Below are 22,122 nucleotides of genomic sequence, written 5' to 3' on the forward strand. Positions count from 1 at the left end.
GAAAGCATGGAGCCTGGATCAGATTCCTCGGGCTGGAACCTCTCTGCCTCTTTCAGGCTGAGTGACTCTAGGCATGCCACTCTCTGTGTGCCTCAGGCTCTGGTTCTGGGGGTTTGGGGGGGATAGCAGGCTCTGCCTTTCCAGGCTGTGGAGATTGATTGGGCCACGTACGCTAGACTCTTGACACGGGTAGCAGTGAGTACCCAGTAAATGGAAGGTGCCTCACTACTAGTGATAACAAACATTCATTTCTTCGCTCTCCATCTGATACTTCCAGCTTTTACCTTCACCCAGCTCGAGAGAGAAAGAAAGTTGTTTCCAGTGAAAAATTCTTAGTCTGCCCCAAAGCAAGGATGACCTGAAAGAAGGCTGGGGCTTGATGTTAGGTCAGATGATTTCCTTGGTTATTCTCAGGGAAAACCAGCCAGGAAAGAAACCAGGGGACAGTGGTGCATTTTATTCCTCATTACCTAAAAGGGGCTTGCTTCTCTGATTTTTCTCATTTTAGGTGGGTGCGAGGAGAGTGGTGTTTCACGTCACTCTCCTCATCGCTGTTATTTATTTAGTAACAATTCACTATCAAAACACAGAAAAGTATCCTGCAGGGAACTCTCTTGTTAGTTGCTTTCAACTTATACTTTGTCTAATGCCCAAGAGAATTAGAATTTGAGGCAGATTTCAATTAACAAAACAAAACAAAACCAAACTCACATGGGTGACAAGAGCCCGTAATGGTCACGTCAGCACAATGCCCACACGACACCAGAAGGACAGTTTGTCTTCCTGGATCCTGGTTCTTCTGAGATTCTCGACAGCCAAGGCAAGAGAGGAGAGGAAATACAATAAAATCTGTGTGTATTCACGTACACCCCCCATACACATATTGCATATAAAACCTAAGGGTTTTGCTTTTAGAAAGTCTGCACAAGTAATAGTCCAGGGTTAAATCAGCACCTGACTCTCCCTGTGCATGAGACCTTCTGGAAGGAGCCATGAGGCAGAGAAAATTAAGGAGTGGCATCCCTGCCCTCAAGGAGCTTACAGTAGAGTGGGGGACGTGTGTGTGTCATGAATCATTGAACAGTGTACACTGACCTTCTGCTGTAGGTTCTAGGCATGGCCCTGGGAACACAGTGAGGGAAAAACACAGAGTTCCTGCCCTGCTGCAGTGTAAGCTAGTGGAAGAAAGAGAAAAAGGCATTAAACATAAAATTAAGTCTCCTTTTTTTTTTAACTGTGTTAAAATATGTATAACATAAAATTTACCATCTCAACCATTTTTAAGTGTACGTTTCAGTGGCATTCAGTACATTCACATCGTTGAAGTCTGATCGTAAATGTCATCAGTGCTTTGAAGGAGACTAAGAGGGGGCTGTGATGTAAAATGATGGGGCAGCAGGAATGCCAGCCGCCCAGAAGGGTTTTGGGGGGTGGAGATGGCCAGGCCCAGGAGGGTGGGAAGAAGCATGAGCCAGGCAGAAGGGATAGCATGTGTGAAAACCTGGAATCACGAAAGGATCTGCCTCCTTCAAGAAAGAGAAAGGAGCTGGTGTGGTAGGAGCAGGGGCCAGGAGGGTGAAAAGTTTCGGGTCGGTGTGTGTCTGTGTGTTTTGATGCGTCCGTGTCATGATTCAGTCAAATCACCTCCCCCCAGGGCCTGAACTAAAACAGGCTGTGTGCAGCTTTTTGGTAACCTGGAGCCCAAACTCCCAGCTGCATTTCAGAACTCCAGGCAGTGCCTGCACCAGGAAATCACAAAAATCCTTACTCAGTGGACGAAGGAGTGCATCTTCCTGGATGCAGACGGGGAGCAGGGTTGGGGGATGGAGGGGATCTGAGAGGAGCAGGTGCTTGTCACAGTCCTGGCTTCCCCCTTCCCGTCTCAGTGTCTGGGAGTGAAGGGGTCAGGATGAAGGTGTATCCCCGTGGCACTGGCAGCCTGGATTATTCTTGTGACACAGGAGCAGCGGGTTCTAGATAAGGAGGTGCAGGTGGCGTGAGAACTGGACAGTCTGACAGGTGCTCTGGCCAGCTGGCTGTCCTTACCACCTCCCTGCCGAGGAGCTAGCCCCAAGTGCCTGCACACACAGCCAGTGATTTTTTTCAAACAGCCTGCACATGTTCTCAGTTGCCACTCAGAGGTCAATCCTTTGACCTGGAAAATTGTAACAGCCAATAGTTCTCCTCAGCTCTCAAGCGGGCCTCCGAGGGGTTCCTGGAGAACCCATGAGTTTGAGGAGCGTCTGAACCTGCCAGCAGAAACCCATTGCAGAGCCCTTCTGAACAGCACTCTTTAGCACTACCCATTTATTTGAGCATGGATGGTGGTTGGTGGGGACTATCCCAAATTATTCCCCCTTCCTCACCTTCCTCCACTGTAGCCCAGGAATTAACAAGGGAGGTGCTTCCTCTTCCTCACCTCTTTATTGCTTGCGCAGAGTTTTTCCCTCCACAGAGAGGAAGGAGCTTGTCTGTCTCTTTGGTATGGCCCGAGAATCTTTATCTCACCCATAGAAAAGTTAAATAAAGTTCTTTAGGAGAAATTTGTGTTGGGAGTTTTGTTTTGTTTTCTTTCTTTTTGAAGAGCCAAGTGAAGTCTTTTGAAACATAGAAAAATTTCTTTTTCTTGTCTAAAAAGAGCTTACTGCCTGATGGAAGTTGAAGGTTTCACTTCTCTGCTTGTGAAAGCTTTCTTGGCAGGCTTTAGAAACTTTAATCTGCCCACGGCTCTCAGCAGACCTCCTCGCCCCACTCACCCCAAGTCAGTCTACATCTCGAGGACCCTTTAAAATAGTAACTGAAACTACAGTGAACCCTCAAATGATGCTGTCTTTGGAAAGTCACCGTCTACTTTGCACTAAATGAAGATTATTGCAGAGCGAATGGTTTTAAGAACAGCACTAAAAAACTGGAATTGGAATGCTAAGCCAACCTGAAATTTATAATATTTTTATTAGTTTGAGCAGAGATGAAATTTGAAGGATTTTAGAATCCTATCTCTTAGTTTTCTTTTCTTTTTCTTTCTTAGCCATATAACTCTCCCCCTAAAGCACAGTCTTGTGTGAATCCCCAGTATCTGAAAGTGATGAGATACACCACTGTTGGTTTCTCTTCTCTGCCCTTCCCAGTGCATTCTGGTCCATAAGGTACTTCCAGGGTATTCAGTAGAGACCAGTGGGTCACAGTGTGAAACTAGTTCTCTCTCCTACCCTATGCTCACGTCAGCTGAGCCGGCAGATGGTTGGCAGAGCCAGGAACAGAACCCTAGGATCTTAAAATCCAGTCTAGGGAATCAAATAATCATGGCTAATATTTACAGAGGACCTATGATGTGCCAGGAAAAATACTCAATACAGTTACGTGGTTCACCACATTTAATCTTGCACTGGTAGCACGAGGTGGTGTTATTTGTCTTAGTGTATACCGAGGAAACTGAGTCCCTGGGTCCTGCAGCTGCCAGCAAATGACAGAGTTGGGATATAAACTCACTTCTGTCTAATCCCAGAGTCCACCTTCTTCTTTAATTGGAACACTGCCTGCTCTCTCATGCCAGGTCTCCAAAACAGAGGCTGAACATCTCACAGTCTGCATCTCACAGTTTTAAACACTGACTCTCCCTAAAACCAATTTGTTAAAGAGAAAACAGACAGACAGACATGACTTGGGCTCTCAAACATGTGGCCAGCCTAGCACATAAATGGGCAGAGGCTGCTTCTGGATTTTTGCTGTAAATTTTGCCAGCATAGCTTCTGGGCTGGTAGTTTGGTTTGCTTGGTGATATGTTTTTAACACGATTTATGTGCAGAGGAATGCCACCACTTTGCCATCGTCTCACTCCACCCTGAGGGCAAGCCAGGGGTGTCCAGGGGCCACATCAGGGGATGTGTACCCAGAACCAGAAACTGCCCAGTGGGAGAGATCGCGGCAAATGTCAGGGTTCCAGGGCTGGTGGGTTTTTCACTTAGCATATACCACAAACACATACTGATGCGTTAATCTATAGGCTGAGATGCATGGCAGTTTCCCACTGTTTCTGTTTTTTCTGTTTGTTCATTTTCACTGATACTTCCTTCAGGTATCAACATATCTCCAGTAAGTGTAGGACCAAATTAAAGATTTATCTTTAGACAGATTTATATTCTTGATGTCCAGTGTAAAGACCTAGGAGAGAAACCCCAGAGAAAGGAAATAGAATCACTGGCTGCTTTAGACGTATACTAATTTGCCAATTGTTTGTATTAATCTAAAAAGCAAAGCATACCCCTTACAAAGGGGCAAAGCCACATGTCCGTGGCTCCTCGGCTCTCACAGACACTGTGAGACTTGAAAGCCAGCCAGGATTTGAAAGTATTGGATTGGGGTAATGTTATTTTTTTAAAAAAAACACCTGGCTAATTTAATATAAAGTGTTTACACTTCATTTTTCTGGCAGTGGGTTTTCTGTGTAGGTGGCAGAAGATTTCCTGTTAAAGTTTTGCAAGTTCAGGAGGGGAGAGTTGCATATATGCCCTCTGTGGTCGCAGCAACATGAAAGGGGTTTCTTAATCCGCTGTTGTTACCGTGGGTGTAGGTGGACGCGGGGCATTGCAGAAGGCATCCTTTCAACCCCTGGATGGTTGCAAGTTCACAGGTATGTTAATGAAAATTAATGAGAATGGCCTTTTTAGGAATTCCAAATATTGAGCCTTGAAGAAAGATCGTCTTTCCCCTGAATGTGTGCTCCGGCTGGAATTGCTGTCTGCAGTACCTCGTGGGTGAAACGGATATTTCGAGCATGACTGAGCTTATTAAGAGCCTGAGGCACTTCCTCTACCGGGGGTTTAGAAATTTCAAAGGATGGGGGCTGGGGAGGGAGGAATTACGAGCATGCGATGCATGAGATGGAGAACTGGCAGAAGAATGGAAGCAACAGGTTCAGAATGTATCCTCTGCGCTCCTGCAGAGCTCTGGCGTGGGCTGAGAATGTGACTTCAGGAAGATAAGGGCTTACCATCTGTGGAGCAGGAGAAAGTGGATTTGGGAGAAAGTTTAGATGCGTTCATTTAGATGGAGGTGAAAATACATTTAATAGGCTTTACTTAGATGGGAGAGGTATGTTTGTGGAGTCGGAGACAAGTGCCATTAGGAAGAAAATACCTGAACAGGCAGTTTTTAGAATTGAAAAATGGGGAACAAATCCATTTCAGAATTTCCAGTAGTGTCAGAAGGGGTTTGTGGGTGATTTATGGCAAGGGGTCCCGAGCTTTTAAGGTTGAGAGATGCTTCTCTTTTTCTGGAGAGTGGGATTGGGGGAGGCTGGGAACATCACATCACAGGGTGGCAGGAGCCCTGGGTTCCGTGCTGTAGGTAGGACCCGGGTGCTGGCCTCGGCTCTCTGGGCTGAAGTCAAATGAAGACATTCAGTTGCACTCCAGATTCTTGGGTTACTTTCAGCTGCATAAAACGGTGATGACTCCTTTCTTTCAGCACTGGTCCCATTTCAGAGATGCTCCCGGCTCTGGGGGGAAGCAAAACAAAGTCAGGCAGCCCAGAGTGGGAGTGAGGGGGGCGTGGGCCTCAGAGGAGAGGTCCTCCTGGGCGAATGGGAAACCGGGAAGCTGTGGTGTCGCCTGCCTCCTCAGAGCCGTCCACTTAACAAGCATCGCACAGAGCCTGGCTCTGGCTGCGATGAACAAACGCTGGCTTCAGCCTTTACCCTGGGTTTCAGGTCACTCTGATTGTTTGCAAAACATGTGCATTTTTTTGTCACTTGCCAGTACTTGTTCTCTCTGTGAGTAAAACACAAACGTCCTGAGGGATGCTGTGGGCCAGTTTGCGGCGAGGGCTGTGACTTACGCACCCGGGCCTCCCAGGCCCTCTGCTCAGGGATGAGGATGCACCGGGAACTCAGGAGCCAACAGTTGTTTTGACATGAAATTCAAGGAACTTGCTACAGAGCTTATTCTTTTGAAGATGGAAAGAAAAAAGAAAAAAAAAGATAACTCTAACATTTTCAGGTCCTTGTTTCATGTTTTTTCAAGTTCAGGATTTTGGATAAGATTTTTGGAGAAGAGATTTAGTTTTGTTTGTTTTGTTTGTTTGTTTGTTTGAAGTGACTTGGCCAGTTTGGGATTTTACAGTGTGTAGAGAAAGGGTTAAGAAGTTTACTTGGGGAAGCACAGTCATGTGTTCCGAAAGTTGCTGCCTACTGACCAGTTCATTTAGCAGGCAAGCCTTGCACACTCCCGTGGTATGCCAGACATGTGGTCCACGGGCACACTCGCTGGAGCTTGAGTGCAATTGGACCCCTTTATGTTTATGGACTTTCTGTGCAAATTGCTTCAGTCTTCAGGCCAAGGACAGAATGAAAGCATGATCCTTGGATGGACATGGTTTCCAAGTTTGGAGCCTCGTTTATGTTTTGCATCACAGAGCTGCCCAACTTGTTGTTCTAAAGTAAAGTTAACCCTGAGCGTTAAGTTCTTTTGTCTTTCAAACCCTGAAAATCAGGCTGTAAGTACAAGAGATAATGTTTGGGAGGCAATAAAAGATGAAGATGTAGGGAAAGGCAAAGGTTGCTCAAACGGGAAGAGGGGGAGAGAGCACACGCCGGGCTCAGTGTCTCCTTCGGCCCGGCCCTCGGGGATCAGGTCACTTGCCGCGATTGCAGGGCAAACTAGTGGCAGTGTCTGAAGAGAGAGCCCTGAGTTTCCTACCCAGCCTTTCCAAGTGCACAGTTAAACTCTGTCGTATTTTGCTTTCTTTGAGTTCTGAGTGATGTTAGCTGGGCTTGCAGAGAGATAATTCACTTTATAATCTGGATAATACTCTAGAAGAAAAACGAATACCTAAAATCAGAAATGATTCTCTCTCTCTCTCCCTCTCTCTCTCTCTATATATATATAAACTAGGATAAACTTTAGTTTTTTGAGCATCCATCCTTTTGAAGTCCACACCTTAAGAACGTCTGATAACATGTTAAGAACATGTGGTTTCTGTCAATAAACTTTCCAAAGAGGCACTTGAAGGTAGAAAGAAAGAAAGAAAGAAAGAAAGAAAGAAAGAAAGAAAGAAAGAAAGAAAGAAAGAAAGAAAGAAAAAGAAATGATACTTGTTGTTTAATGGTTCAGAGGTCAAATAAAAATTGCCTCTCAGATGTTTCTGAATTAATTGGAAAGGCAGAAGATACCTGTGAACCCACCTCTCGAGCGTCTACAACTGAAACACCCTTTCAACTAGCATTTTACGCATGAGATGCCTGTGTTGGCACTTCAGTTGAACCCAATTTTACCTGTTATTTACAAAAAAAAAAAAACCAAAACCCAAAAAACTCAACTATTAGGGTTTTGAAAAGGGGGTCGGGGGAGTCTTAAACTTTGGAATCCCTCGGTCAACCTTTCTGAATTATGGAATCTGGGTCTTTCTTGGTTGAAATTGAGGAAATGATCGTTTCCAAGATGATTGGATTGCCAAGATAGGATTTTAGCACTTTTATTGCATTCTGGCAAGGTTCAGAACATTTTATACCAAACACGCTGCCCCACCATTACCTCCACCACCACACACAAAAATAAAAACTAAACAAAATAAAATGTGAACCAACAGAATTCTGTGGGAATGGCAAGTTTTGTTTTGTTTAATAGTAATCTTTGCAAGGACATACCAACATTCTGCACTTGTGTGTTTTTCTGAGGTGCCTTTGAATCATGAGAGATTAAATATAAGTCCCATGAATTTGGGGGTGTAGGTGTCCCGTGGTCCAGTTTCCCAAAAACTGATTCTCACAAGGTTTGTGTGGTATCTGGGGCACCTTGTTCCCCCTTCTCTCCCTGTTACAGAGTTTACTGTACTTGGAATGTCTTGTGGATCTTTTGTGGTTTCTCCACAGTAGTAAAAATAATTTAACTTCAGGAAATGGGGCCAGCAATCAGATCAGATAACGGCAAAGAATAATGTGGCGTTCTAGCATAGCATATACTCTGAAATATATGTTTACAAGTCCAAAAGTGTGCCCATCAGGAAGTAACAGGATTAAAGAAGAAATGACCAGAGATGCTGGGGGAAGTAAATCACTCAGAGGTTGTGATTTGCAGTGCTTCCTATCCACACTCCTTGGGTAGATTTAATTACATAAAGAGTTGGGGGAGGGAGGCATTTTTCTCTCGTCTCAAAAAAATTTCCAAGGCACAATGTGTTGTTTAAAAAGCATATACATCTTTAAGGGCTCAAATCAATTTAAATATATGATCAAAACTTAAGCTCCCCAAAATTGGGCCAAAGACATTAAGAGACAGTTCATTCAGGAGATACTGCAAATGGCTGAGAAATGGAAGGTGGGGTAATCCAGGCCACCCCAAGGACCCAGTCTCACTAGCAACCGCAGAATTGAGATGAGATATCTAGTTCCCCTTCTGACATTAGGAAAAAAAGAAAAATGCAATTAGGGGCCCTCTTTTTACGAAGATGGGTCACACCCTTGAGGCTGTAGCAAAGAACGCACTGTATGGGAGTACCCAGAAGCATTTTTGTCAAAAGAGGTTTCCGAAGGGGCTTTGCAAAATTGGGAGGTCCTTGGCCAGGGGTGTATCCTCCCAAGGAGGTAGCTTTGGAGGAGTCTGTTCCACACCCGTGAAGAGGCCGCACCACAGTGTGTATACGTGTGCAGGTGTGCCTGTGCAAATCTAGATTCCACGCGTACTGTAAAAATCACCCTCCATCACTGCCCTGTATTTTTATCACTGTCTCCTGGAAAGCAGTTCTGTTGTTGTTGACAAAATTTTATGCAAAACATTGTTTGCTGGTCTCTAAATAGTAATTTCCCTGCAAGTGGCTGGCTGCCTTCAATTGATTCATTTAAATTATGTTGACATAAATATTTATGTGTGTGGAAAGGGGCTTTTGCATGGGTCGTTGAAGCATCGCACCTTTTGGACGAGCAATTTCTCCCAAAATAAATAGGCAGAAGGGAAGTGTGTGGCCACAGCTGTATAGCATGGAGCTCCTAACTGTGCGTGCGGTAGACAGTCCATCAGTAGCAATGATACTGGTCAACACGAATAAGGCGTGTAATTGCCCCGAAAGGGGCCCTCACACTGGCTTTCAGAGGTGCAGCCAAAACCACAAAGCTGGAGGCCTCTCCCTCTGAGCTTGGTCTCCACTTGGCCGAAACAGCCCCCAATTTGTCCCTCCGGGACACAGGCCTGCCTTGTTTGGAAATCAGCAAAGTTTAGGAGCCCGCAATACCTCACATAACTCTGTGTACAGTACCAGAGAGTGGCAATAGGGCTGTGAGCACGAACAAGCAGACGGGTTATAAATATAGACTACACTCTCAATTCCACTTCAGTTAGTCATGAAGGGACAGTGTGAGTTTTATAAACTTATAAGGAATATACAAACAGCTCCAAATTTAAAATAACTTGGAGTAATTTTTAAGTGTGTGAAAAGAGTATTTTTCTCCACCCTGTCCATTTAAGCATCTTTGACAGGCAGTTGTAAGTGATCGGTGTCCTTATGTGCTCAGGGCTGGCAGTCCCAGCACGGGGGAAGAGTTTCACAAGAAACACCCATTCTGTGGTGGTGTCGCTCTTTGTGAGAGACACTCTGAGTGCTGCGGTGCAGAGGGGCAGACCCAGGCTGCCCTGGCCGCAGCTCCCCAAAGCAGGGGTAGGTTTACCTGGATACCTGGAGCCCCCTCCTCCCACCCTGCCCCAATTTTTCCTTGATTTTCTTCCCATTAAAACTTGTCAGTATATCCAAAACTTGTATGCAGGCTTTGAATATGAGTTTAGAAGAAAGAATTTGGGGATGATTTTCAAGTACATTAGGATGGTTGATTGATTTTCTGAGAATATTCCGTTTTATAAAAATAAAAGGAGTGGAAGGTCAGATCCCTCCTTTTTAGTGTCTGGCTTTATTCCTTCCCTTTTCCCTCACCCCCATCTCCGGAGACCTTCCGGTGAGACAGCCATCGACCTCATCTGTCAGGCCTTTCTACAGAGAGTAAGCTCATTAGTGTATTTCACCCTCCATCAGGCAGAGCAGGTAGGAAGGTCACAGACTCGGGGACCTGTCCTCCACAGACTAGATGGCTTTTCCTCTTTTGTCCCAGTATCAGAGACTGACACCATGTTGACAGCTAGCAAGTCTTTATTCCTTTAGAATAAATTTAGACTGTGAATAGATTCTGGAGTCCAATGGGCCTTTCCACCAACTTCCAACTGACATGCCTGCGATTTTGATCACTACACGTGAACAGAAGGGGTTGCAGGGCCAGTTTCACCACCTGTGTATCATGAAAGTCAAAAGTTACAAAGTACTGGCACGTGCCACAACGTGGATGAACCTTGAAAACGTTATGTAAGTGGAAGGAGCCCGACACAGAGGGCCACGTAGCGTATGATTCCACTCATATGCACGGCCCAGAGCAGGCACATCTTAGAGACAGAAAGTAGATTAGTGGTTGCCTAGGGCTGGAGAGGTGGGGACAGGGGTTGGGGAGTAGGTACACGGTTTCTCTTCGGGGTGATGTTTGCACGACTTGGTGAATATATTAAAAGCTACCAATTTGTACAGTTTGCATGGATGACTTGCATATGAGTTATATCTCAATAAAACTATTATAAAACTTGTGAAGGAAGAAAAAAAAAACACATCACCCACAGTAACCAAAACCAGCCGTTTAGCCAAAGAAAGATTCCCAAACCACCTTCTGCTCCTCACTTAGTTTGTGGTGTTAACTGTAAGCCTGCGTTGTGTCTTTGCATTGATGGCTGTTCTTTCTTTATTCTTACTAACGAGCTCTTGAAATTCTCATTTAACGATGGTGCCATGATTAACTTTCCTCCTTCTGGTTTCTTGGTTGCCTTTTTTCTTCTCTTTTCTCGGTAGTCTGCCCAGCACTGCTTACTGGGGGCTGAAGTGATCCAGTGGGTATTGTCTGTGGGCAATTATTTCTTTTGCTCATGAATGAAATCTTCACAGATGCAATCAACAGCCTGTGTGAAATGTCCTCCAAGCGTCTTTGCTCACCTTGTGTACTAGACAGTGATCTGCTTGGAACTTGGCTATTTCTGGGAGCCTCCATTATGTTTGTTTATATGCCCAACCACAGGGGAGGCACAGGCTGTTTTTCCTTCTCCTTCTTGACCAAGTTTGCAGTCTTGCTGAGACACAGGGATTGGTGAAGAGAACAGACTCTGGTTATCTCATCTCATGAGTCAGACTTGTTTGGGTGAAAAGAGTTCTGGGGGTCACTGAGTCTTCCTGTGCCTGGCTGGTCTGGCCCCTGGTAGCACAGTCGCTTACATAGAGACTTGCCTTTGCCCCACAGAATGTACTCTGAGTACTTCCCATGACGGGAGCCGCTGCTTCACTATTGCAGGTAGGCAGTGACCCTTGCTGAGAAACCCCACAGGGCTCAGCCTGGCTGGAAGAATGTCCTTGACGGTTCTATTTGCTGTAACTCAGTAAATAAAGAAGGCTTAGTGGATACACGTTATCTCCTCAATATCTCCTGGACGCTTGACCCTTTTCCAGAGCATTGTATTTCAAGAGTTTTGTCCTTTCTCCAGGCTAAGAGGTTCACCTCAGGAAAGAGGAAAGGGTGCTGGGACTGGTGATTTATTTTTGCCTATTGGATGCAGGCTTACAAAGAAAAGTGGCTTGAGAAGAACACTCTAGCCCCTTCCTTGTAGGCAGCAGAGACTGGCTAAAACCTGCCACCACCGCAGAGCAGAGTGGGTAAAGAACCCGTGACCCAGGTAGATAGATCTGGGTTTGAAGCCCAGGTTTACAGCTGAACAGTTATTAACTTGGACCATTAATAGCCCTGGGCAATTATTGAATCTCTGTGCCTCCATTTGGGCGTCTACAAATGAGAGTAATGATACCTGATCCCATATGATTATTAAGAAGTTAAAAAATAATGGATATAAGATTGAGTTGTCTATTCAGACTCAAATTGCATTCATGTAGGAGACACGCCAACCATTATTGTGAAAAAGAAGCCAGGAGTTTTAGGTGCTTAGAAGCTTGGAGTCAGCCAGCTCGGTATGAGGATAAGAGTTATTTTGAAGATCATACAGAGGGACCCCAAGGGTGCTGCCTTGGTCATAGAAGACTGCTACTGGTCTCGGCACACCGTCGAAACTACTTCTACAGTGTGAAGAGTAGGTGTGCAGACAGGTGCTAAGAAGCAGTGGTGTCCACGTGTGTTGCATGCGCTGGGACTGAGTGTGGCCTTCAGAAGGAGGCCAGGATCACCGTCTTGGAATTTTGATTCTGAGCGGTTGAAAGTCTGACTTATGCGAGCAAGCATCCACCTCCCCTGAGTATCAAACACCTGATTGAGGTCTGGGGAGAGCGCTCTGTGGGAAAACACATTCCCGCTGGGGGCAAGGAGGAACTTGGTCAAGATTGATGCTGTCTGGCAGTTGGGGTAGCACTTTCTCTAAGGTAATGAACTCCCTTGAACGTTGCTTTAAGACTGACCGAGGTTTTTATAGAGAGAGCCTCCAAAAGGCATGAGATGGTTGACCTGTAAACTGCCTTTTAACTCCAAGACTCAGTGGTTCGATGCAAGGCAGTAGTGACTGCATGAGTCCTCGTTGCTTAGGAACTGGAGCAAATCAAATGGCCCTAGGAGTTCCTGCATGAGGCTGGCTGCTACTGCATGTTCTGAAGCGTTCCTGCCACCCTGTGTCCCCTCAGGAGTGGAAGGCAGGAGAAGATGCGTATTGGGAGGCAATGGATGAGAAGTGAGAGTATGTAGCTTCCTGCCCTCTCTGCAAACCCCAGCATTGCAGAAAGTTCAACTACTGACACAAAGATGCTTTGTCCAGGGCCCTTCCTGTTAGGAAGGAAGCTGACTCAAAGCTGAGTCTTGAAAATTCCTTCAATATTGCAAGGAGGGACTCCTCCATCCGCTCTGGACTTGGGAGAAAATGAGAGCTTTCAGGCTCATTACATCAACAGGCTCAGAAGCCGTGGCCCCCGTTTTACTAACCCTGCTCTCACTGAGAGCTCTGCTCTGGGACCTTCCTGCTTGCCTCTGGGTGCCTTCCCCAAACTCGGCTGCTCGTGGGCACACTGAATCCTTTTGCTTCCAACAGAGAAACTGAAGTCCAATTCTAACCATCCAATTGTCTTTTAGACTGGCGGCTTCTAATGTCTTCTCCAGCACAGAAGATGGTTTCTTCTGGCATCATGAAGAGAAACATTGTTGCAAATGCGACTTTCTTTTGTGAACATTTAAGACACCATGGTTATAGTTTGAACTTTCTTTCGCACAAGTAGCACGTTCTGCATAACGGCTGCAGTTTTCCAGCAGAAGCTCATTTGGAAGTTGTTGGAAACTCCACCTGGGATTTCTAGGCAGTGGTTCTATGGAGTTTTCCCATAGCCATTTCTCAAGATGTCAAGAAACTTGAGAGATTCTTCTTGTCTTCCTTTTGAGAAAATTGTGTATATGCACAATTTATAAACATATATCCATACAAACATAGATATGCGTGAGAGTGTAGCTCATATATAGTTGCGCCAGGTTTACATTCATTGTATTTCATGGGTCTAAGTATTTTCATGTAAGTCTGCTTTTCCATCCTAGGTTAGAGAACCCCTACTTAGAGAACTCCAGATTAATAAGCTGAGGGGAAATGTAGCTTCTCCCTGAGCCTGGGAACCCTTGATGCTTCTCACCTCTCTGCCCCCTTTCATAGATGTCTGTGCTTGCAGTGATTAGCTGGGGGTGTGGGTGGTAGCAAAAGGGTGGACAGATGGAAAATTATTTTATGAGGTGAGAGCCGGCCTTAGGCCCTCTGGCCCAAGGTGGCTTCTCCTAGCCACGCCCTAACCACCTCTGTAGTCCATCGTGGAGATGGTACACCCTTTCTGTCCAACCGGAACATCCAACCAACTGGCAAGAAGTCCGTGGTTCACCCACCTTCTTAGCGAAAAGATCAGCGTGGAGGTCCAAAAGCAGCAGAGCCCAAAGGCAAGGCCCTCTTTCTGACTCACCCTGGTTGATTTGATGACCAAAGAGAACGCAGTGTGGCCCAACCTGGTCTTCATACCCTTGGCATCATGTTTGTGAGGCTTAAAAGAACTCCATAAATACATTGTTACCATTACTTGAGCTTTGTGTGTCTGTCAGGGAGGGCAGCGGGGAGAGGGAGAAACTTGAGACCCAGGATTCACAGATGAATATATGGAAGTCCACCTGAGTGGTTGTTCTTTGTTTTTTGTTTTTGTTTTTGTTTTTAAGAATAGGGATATCTAACAGGAGCATGCACTCTGGTGGGTGCTGCTGGGCCCCCGTGGGTGGTGGTAGCCTTTAGATTCTGTCCTGGGTCCTGTTGGTGCTCCTCAGAGGTCCCTCCCTCCCTACAGTCTCAGCTCCATCTGTCTGCCCACTATGCCCCATGACATTACCACTGTCTCCTGACCACGCCCCATGACAGTACCACTGTCTGCTGACCACACCCCGTGACGTTGCCAGTTCAGACCCCTGGTTGCACCCATGCAGCTGTGTGATGGGCTTTCCATTTGGATGTGTGCACAAAAACAGTGCATGGCAAACTGAACCAGTCTCTCTCTACTCCTGCGGGGGTGGGAGGTGGGTGGGTGTAATTCACCACATTTCCCACGCACTCTTCTAAATTCTCCAGATATTTCAAGAATCTGCCCACTTTTCCCTGTCTGTGCTGCTGCCCCCTTGGTCTGGGCCACTGTCACTGCTCGCAGAGATAGCAACCGTGCCCCGTGGATCGTCCTTCCATTCTCTGTTGTGCTCAGCAGCCAGAGTCATCCTTCTAAAATGCACTTCTGCTCATGTGGCTCCCTGCTTACAATCACTGAATGACATCTCTTTCCTCTTAAAAAGAGTGCAAACTCTATGCATGGGATAAAGGCCCTTCTTGTGGCCGTCTATCTCCATCTCCCCAGCTTTCCTCCCAATCTCCCCCACCTCTCCAGGCTCCAAGCCTGGGTCCTGCAGTCATTCCGAGTCTGGTTCTCTGGCTCTCCATCCCCCTCAGCCCTGCCATCACCCCCATGCACCTGCTAGCCCCCTGCTGGCCTTTCAGGTTGGGGCCTGGCGGTCCCTTCCCCTGGGAAGCTCTCCTCACTGGCCTTTTGCTTGCCCCTCTCTGTTCCCATTGCTCATTCTCAAGGGCTGGGCTGTCTCACCTGCCGCACCTGCAGGACCCAGCCTAGGGCCTGGCTGATGTATTTAACCATCAAAGGAGCCTTTCTTACCCTCAGCTGTGGCTCAGTGCTCTCTGGAGGAGAATACTGACAGCTTTGGGTGGACTTCTGGCTGCAGGGGGTGGTGAGGAGACGATGCTGGGAGTTCAGTTGACCCAGCTGAGGTCTCCCCATCTCCTCCCCATAGGGTCTGAATCAACTCTCTTGACAAGCCAAGAAAACCACGAAATCTCTCTGGACCATGTACCAGATATCTCCCTGATGTGTTTGGAAGGTTGAAGTACACTTTCCTGGCATGAGCAATAGTTCCCCTTAATACATAATGATGCCTGTCTCTTAGGAAAGGAACCCCTCTTTTTATATGAAACAGTGGGGTGTTCCTTAAGGTACCCAGAAATACTTAAAACGACCCTAAACTAGTCTGTATTTTGATTCAGAAGCTTGACCTGATTTAGACACTTAGAACTGGTTCTATCTCTCCTTTAAAAGTTATTTGGAGTAAAATGTTTGCGTTTTTTAAAGTTGTGTGGTTAAATGGCCCCTTTTCTATTTTTTGTTCCATGTGAAGAGGTTGAGTTCTCCGTCTTCCCTTCCAACATATGCTTTTAAAAATGGATTCTCTGTGGTAAAGACTGTTAACTTACTGGCAGGAACAAAAAGAAATGTTTTTAAAATCCCTAGAAAGAACTTAATAAATATAAGGACTCCAGGGAGGGAGGGAGTTAAAGGTCGATGTATGTGACTTTTTTTCCTGTCCCCAAAATGAAGAGAATGAGCTTTTAAATGCAGTGCCTCATTTTTATGGGATTGTGACCCTGAGTGAATCCCTTTAGTGGTGGATGTGGGACCTGACGTTTGCTTTTCCAACAATTTAGATAGGCATTTGTTTTTATTGTTGGTCATTGTAAGAATTCCAATGAATAGAGAGATCTCAGGGGCAAAATCAATTTGCTTTTCCCCTGTGTATTTGTTAGTTTATAGCACCTTCCAATTTCCTTTTATTTTTAAAGATAGAAATTGCCTTTCGTCTTGCTGGGTGTGCTTATTCGTGGAGATCAGGGAAGAAGTTCCCTTCCTTTCTCCCATAGCTCTGTAATTGGAAATTTGGTAACTGCACTAAATTTTAAGTTTTGGCATTCATGTGGAGCAGCCATCCATCTGCTGGCAAAACACACTGCCCGGGGCTTTTCATGAAATCCCTTAATAGTCCTGAACACTAATAATATTTATATACATTGAGATGAGGCAAAATTTACAGCGGGCTTCTGGGGCTGGCTCCAGGACTCTCTAATCCTGAACTTCCGCGGGTTCTCCTGCCTGCCTCCCAGAATCCTCACAGATTGTGCAGCAGCCAGGGAGGCACTGGCTTTCTTCCCTGGAGTTTGTCCTCTAGCAAACAGTCACCTTTCTCCCCTTCTCCCCATCACACCCCTTTTTTATTCCCTGCAAGTACCTGATACATGTTTGTGCACAGTTGCATCCTGTAACATAAAAGATGTGTGACCCCTTTAAGAGGAATCATCCTGTCTGTAAAGAACAGGATTTTACCTAATTTAAGCTTTACTGAAATTCCTTCTGAAGTTGCTTCCATCGCTGAAACTAAACCCTAATTCCCTAGCCTGCGTGCTGCTTGTGGCAAGGACTGACTGACCATGCAATTCCATGTAATGTACCCCTTTGGGGGAGGGGGGTTCTCCATGGACCACTGCCCAGAGATGCTGTTTCCAATGGAATGGGGAATGGAATGCAAAATGTATCTACAGATACTTTGGTATTTTATTCTTTCTTATACTGAAAATGCCCACCATTTACATTTAGGTATAACTGACTCCAACCAAGCAAGTGCACGGTGTTTTTTTTCTATTCCTCTAAACACTTTTCAGTTTTTAGTATTACATTAATAGCTTTTTGATATAGATACCTGCTACTCATCATTTTATATCACATTTTATTTAAATTGTGAGCAAGGAAAAGGAGGTTTTGCAAGCAGATATTGGTCCCAGTTAGTCTCTGGTGATGAGTGTAAGATTCTTCATCAGTTTTCCTTTCTCCGGTCACAAAGCATGGTGGTGGCCGATGGCTGGAGAGCAGCCCCTGGGGGACTTCAGTGCTCTGAATGAGATGTGTGCTTAATACAGTTGGTTCGTGCTGATGAGAGCGAGACTGTGAACATGGCTTCTACAGCTAGTTTCATTTTAACCATGGGGACCTTGGATCTATTCTACTACATGAACTTTGTAGGGACGACATAATATCTCTCCTCTTGCCTGAGCCCTCTTCTTTTAGCTCTGTCCCTTCTGGTCCTCATACTCTCAGTGCTGCTTCCTGATGGCCTTTCTAAGATAAAGATCAGACCATGTTGCTTTCTTTCCTGCCTAAAATCTTCCATGATGCCCATCTTCTACCAATCGGTCTAAACCCCTCCGAAGGTTTGTCAGTACTCTCTGAGCTGCCTCCCCCCATCACTTGTTCTTGGACACTCCCTCCCCTTCTTCATGAGCACCCAGTCCTCCCACTGCAGTGACTCGATTGCTTTTATGCACATTTACATGTGATTCTGTGTGTTAGTCTTTATTCGTAAACTCCTCCTCTTTCAGATCCAGCCTCAACACCTCTGAGAAACCTTCCTGGATGTCCAGGTGCCCAGGGCATGCTATGCACCACCACACACTCCTGTGCTTACCTGGCGTATCGTCCATTCCTTAAAAACAGGGTCTGGCACACAGGTGCAGCACACACTGAATAAACAGTTGCTAAATGGATCATTAAATGAAGGATAGGTGGGCTTACGTCCTCTTGCTTTTAGTTTAAAACCCTGAACTGAGGATTCACAATGTTATTGTTTCTTTAGATCCTGAGCCTTGAAGTTACCTCCATAATGGATATATTTGAACTTAAATAGTCATTTAATCTGTGCAGTTATTAGATCAAGTGTGAGATGTGAGAGTAGAGTGTGTGTGTACATTTACTGCAAATATGCCAGGCTTGTAAATTCAAATTGGTGTTATCAGCTTCTAGATGATCCCCTTGGTAGACCATCTGTGTATTTCTGTGTTTTAGGAGCTCTTACAACAACATACTTTTGTGATGTGATTAGACATAGTTACTCCTTGTAATTTTGGGGGGGTATATTAGTTTTTGTAAATAGCCAGAAATCACTGAGAGGCAATTCTGATCAACAAAAATGACATAAACCAACAGGAACAGTCTTCGTCTTTGCTTATACAAGTGTCTGAAGGCGTATCTCAGTTGGGATTTGTTCAGCTGCATTTAACAAACAGCAAGTACTTAAACAAGATACAAGATGACTTCTTATTCATGTAAAGAAGTCTAAAGGTAAGCAGTCCGGGATTAGCCTCCTGGCTACACAGTCAGGAAGGACCAAGTTCCTTTTTTCTTGCTCCACCATTCTTACTGGGCCACCCCACGGTCCAAGACGGCTGCTTGAGATTCACGCAGTATGCCTGCATTCCAGCCAGCAGGGAGGAGGAAGGGTGTGCCTCCCTCTGTTTCAAGGACTCTTCCGGGAAGATCCATCCAAAAAGTCTGCTTACGTTTCCCTGGCTAGAACTTACATTACTTCTAGCTTCTCTTGTAAGCTAGCAGGCTGGGAGATGTACTATCTAGCTGGGTGACAAAATGCCCAATTAAAAGTCAAGGTTCATTACCAAGATAGTTAAGAACAAATAATGGAAGGCCACCTATTGTCTCAGCTAAAGGATGAGTTCAAAGGAGAAAGTTGCAGAATTATTTTAAGCTTGACAATATCACAAGAATTTGTCTGTTTCCTTAGTGTTGACAATATTCATTTGAATGTCCGAGTTCTGATACCTGTTATTAAATGGACCTGTTTACAGTAAAAATAGGTCCTCCTAGACACAGCTGGTGGATCTGTAAATTGGTACAAAGTTTCCAGAGGACAGTTTGACCCAGCATGGTCAACTCTGGAAATTGATTCTACTGAAGTAATTAAGAATTCTCATGAAGATTGAGTGCTTATTGTAATAATAAAATGTTGGGAATAAATGAAATGTCTAATAGCAGGAGACCGATAGTAACTTACCGTACACTATACTCTGGGGTACAATGCAGCTGTTAAATGATGGTGGAATTCACAGTATGTTATGCCAAAAAGATGCTTTCAGAATGGCTTGATCCTTTTATTTAAATAGGTTTCTCTATTTATATGTGCATGCACACATTTAGGAAATGATCTGAAAGGGTCTACATGAAGGTATTGATAAAGTGATATTGTGAACAGGTAGACTAGATATTCTATATATATTTTTTTCTTATCTATGATCTCTGATTTTTTTAAATCTTTTTTTTTTAACTACAAGGAAAAGCAATAATAGAATCTTCACTAAATAATGCATGTCAGAGGCAATTATACATATTTAAATAATTTTGTGTTGTTTTCTAACTTAAGGAAAAATGAGGAAGTGGATAATGCAAACCAGATTTCATATTTTGTTGATTCACACTTTATCTGCTAGTAAAGCTAACAGCCCCATAGAGTGTGATCATTACAGCATTGCCATGGAAATAAATGCCAGCTCATCTATTTGGGACATGAATTGTGCATCTCTGGTTTTCAGACTCTGTTTTCACTTAACTTTAGCATGGAGGGGCTCAGAGGAGATGGGTTTTGATATCCTGTGGACCTCTGGGCTCGAGATACTACCCACCCACCCACCTTCCTATATTTGAGAAGATGAGGACTTCTCAGTGATATATTAGGACGTGTGACTAAGTTAGTATCATCACTTACTGGGAGTAAGAACCTTTGATATGATACAGGCAGACACAAACTTTTCTAAAGCAATTTTGTCAACCTGAATGTCAACCTGAATATCATCTTTACTGTATTCTGGGTTAATCATTTTAAAAAATAAATGAGCCTTTGTGCACACTAAGGCTTTTCAAGATATTTCAGTAGGGAACCTATTCCAAATGCAGATTGAGCAGAGCATATAATGCCTTCTAAAGATATAATAGACTCTACTGTTCTCATAGAGCATCCACAGTATCTCACATGCCTCAGGCATCCGTCCAAGATGGGTGTTATTACCCTGTTTTACAGATGAGAAAAGAGAGGATAAAGGTCAAAGAAAGTAATGACTCATCCAAGGGCAAACAGTGAAATAGGAGAGGCTGGATGGTAAACCCTGCTTGCCTGACTCGAAATGCAGAGGATCTGCTCTCTGCCTTAATGCAATTGTGAATATGCAATACTGTCATTTCAAAGCCAGCGCCCGGCAAGTTTCCATTTGGGGGTTGCACGTGTGGTTGGTGGGTTGGTGGGCTGGTGGATGGGTTGGTTGGTTTGCTCTGGGTGGAGCGATCTGGAGCTTCTGGTGGCAAAGGAATGCGCCTCCACTGCTGGCCATTGATGGGTCTCACGCGCCGCTTGTCGCCCACAGTGTGCCCGAGCGCGTGCGGGAAGCGGGCGTGCACGGAGAACCACGAGTGCTGCCACCCCGAGTGCCTGGGCAGCTGCAGCGCGCCCGACGACGACGCGGCCTGCGTGGCCTGCCGCCACTACTACTACGCCGGCGTCTGCGTGCCCAGCTGCCCGCCCAACACCTACCGCTTCGAGGGCTGGCGCTGCGTGGACCGCGACTTCTGCGCCAACATCCCCAGCGCCGAGAGCAGCGACTCCGAGGGCTTCGTGATCCACGACGGCGAGTGCATGCAGGAGTGCCCCTCGGGCTTCATCCGCAACGGCACTCAGAGGTCAGTGGGGGCCCGGCGGGAGCGCAACCCCCCTGGGGGACGCGAAGGTCGGCTGTGCCTGGGGCTCCACCTGTGGGGGGCCCTGGGGAGGTTGACAGAGGAGGGTCTACTGGAAAGAACTACTCTGACCTAAACTTGGGATGACTCTAGGAGCGATTGGCGATTTTTTTTTTTTAACTTTGGTTTGGTTTGGTTTGGAAGTGTACTTGCCTGACCGTTTGAAATTAAGTACCTGACTTGCTGGCTCAGGTACGGGGGATCACTGTCTCCCTATTCACTTGCCCGGCTGCCAACCCAGCAGCAGGACAGTGGAGGGACTGGAGATGAAGTTTTCCCACCCTCAGTGCTACTCAGCACTAGCCGGGTGAAGGCTTTGGGAATACAAGAGGAAAGACCATGCAAGGCCCACCGGCAGCCTTGAGGCAGCAGCAAGCCTCAGACATCTCTTAGCACACGCTCCTGCCCTGCAGTTGAACTCACAGCCACTAAGAGCGAGCAGTAGCTTAAAGTAACCTATATTTTCCATTAACGCCTTCTATACACACACACACACACACACACACACACACACACACACACACACTCACACACACACCCTTCACCCTCCCTCCATTTTCCTTCCTGGACTTTGGGACTTCTCTTGGGAAGCAAAAAATTCCTTACAGCAAATGGCATCTGTCCTGTGCATGCCAACTGGACTTCTGTAAATTTGTCATTGGTTTTAAGTTTTTGAAAAAGCAATGCCAGCATTGTTACAAAATATAGGCCTATATCCCTGGAAACAAAAAGAAGACTGGAGATTTGAGGTTGCTGTTCCCCTGTGTGGAGCAGAGCAGAGGACTGTTAGGAGAGAGTAGTTCTGTTGTAATGGGCCAAACACCTCCTTTACCATTAGCACCAGAGGAACCTTCCATTTCTAGGTTCTTCAAAATAAAACTGTTCTACAAATATAAAATACCATTGGAAAAGGAAACATTAACTTTGACTATAACGTGTAACTTCCCCTCCATTTGCTGCAGTCTGTTTCTGCAAAACGCATCAAGCAAGTCTTAGTAAAGGGGAGTCTGTTTCCTGTGTAATATTTGGAGAGGTTGCTCCTTCCGTAGGCTTAACTTCAGATCAAAGGTAAAACACACATTACTGCAAAATATTAGGTGTAGAACAACTTTTTGCCTGTCGCCATTTTTTTATAACCATTGTAAT

General features: G+C 45.5%; 1 protein-coding gene across 3 annotated transcripts in view; it reads left to right on the plus strand.

Annotated features, from left to right (window-relative positions):
* Nucleotides 1-22,122, plus strand: part of IGF1R (insulin like growth factor 1 receptor) — a 280,329-nt gene that overhangs the window by 197,767 nt on the left and 60,440 nt on the right. For all 3 annotated transcript variants that reach the window (XM_064480537.1, XM_064480538.1, XM_064480539.1), the window contains exon 3: nucleotides 20,607-20,919. In XM_064480537.1, the coding sequence (XP_064336607.1) occupies nucleotides 20,607-20,919 (313 nt within the window). The remainder of the gene's footprint in view (nucleotides 1-20,606; nucleotides 20,920-22,122) is intronic.

The sequence above is a fragment of the Camelus dromedarius genome, chromosome 29, assembly GCF_036321535.1.
Source record: "Camelus dromedarius isolate mCamDro1 chromosome 29, mCamDro1.pat, whole genome shotgun sequence".
Classification (NCBI taxonomy): Eukaryota; Metazoa; Chordata; class Mammalia; order Artiodactyla; family Camelidae; genus Camelus; species Camelus dromedarius.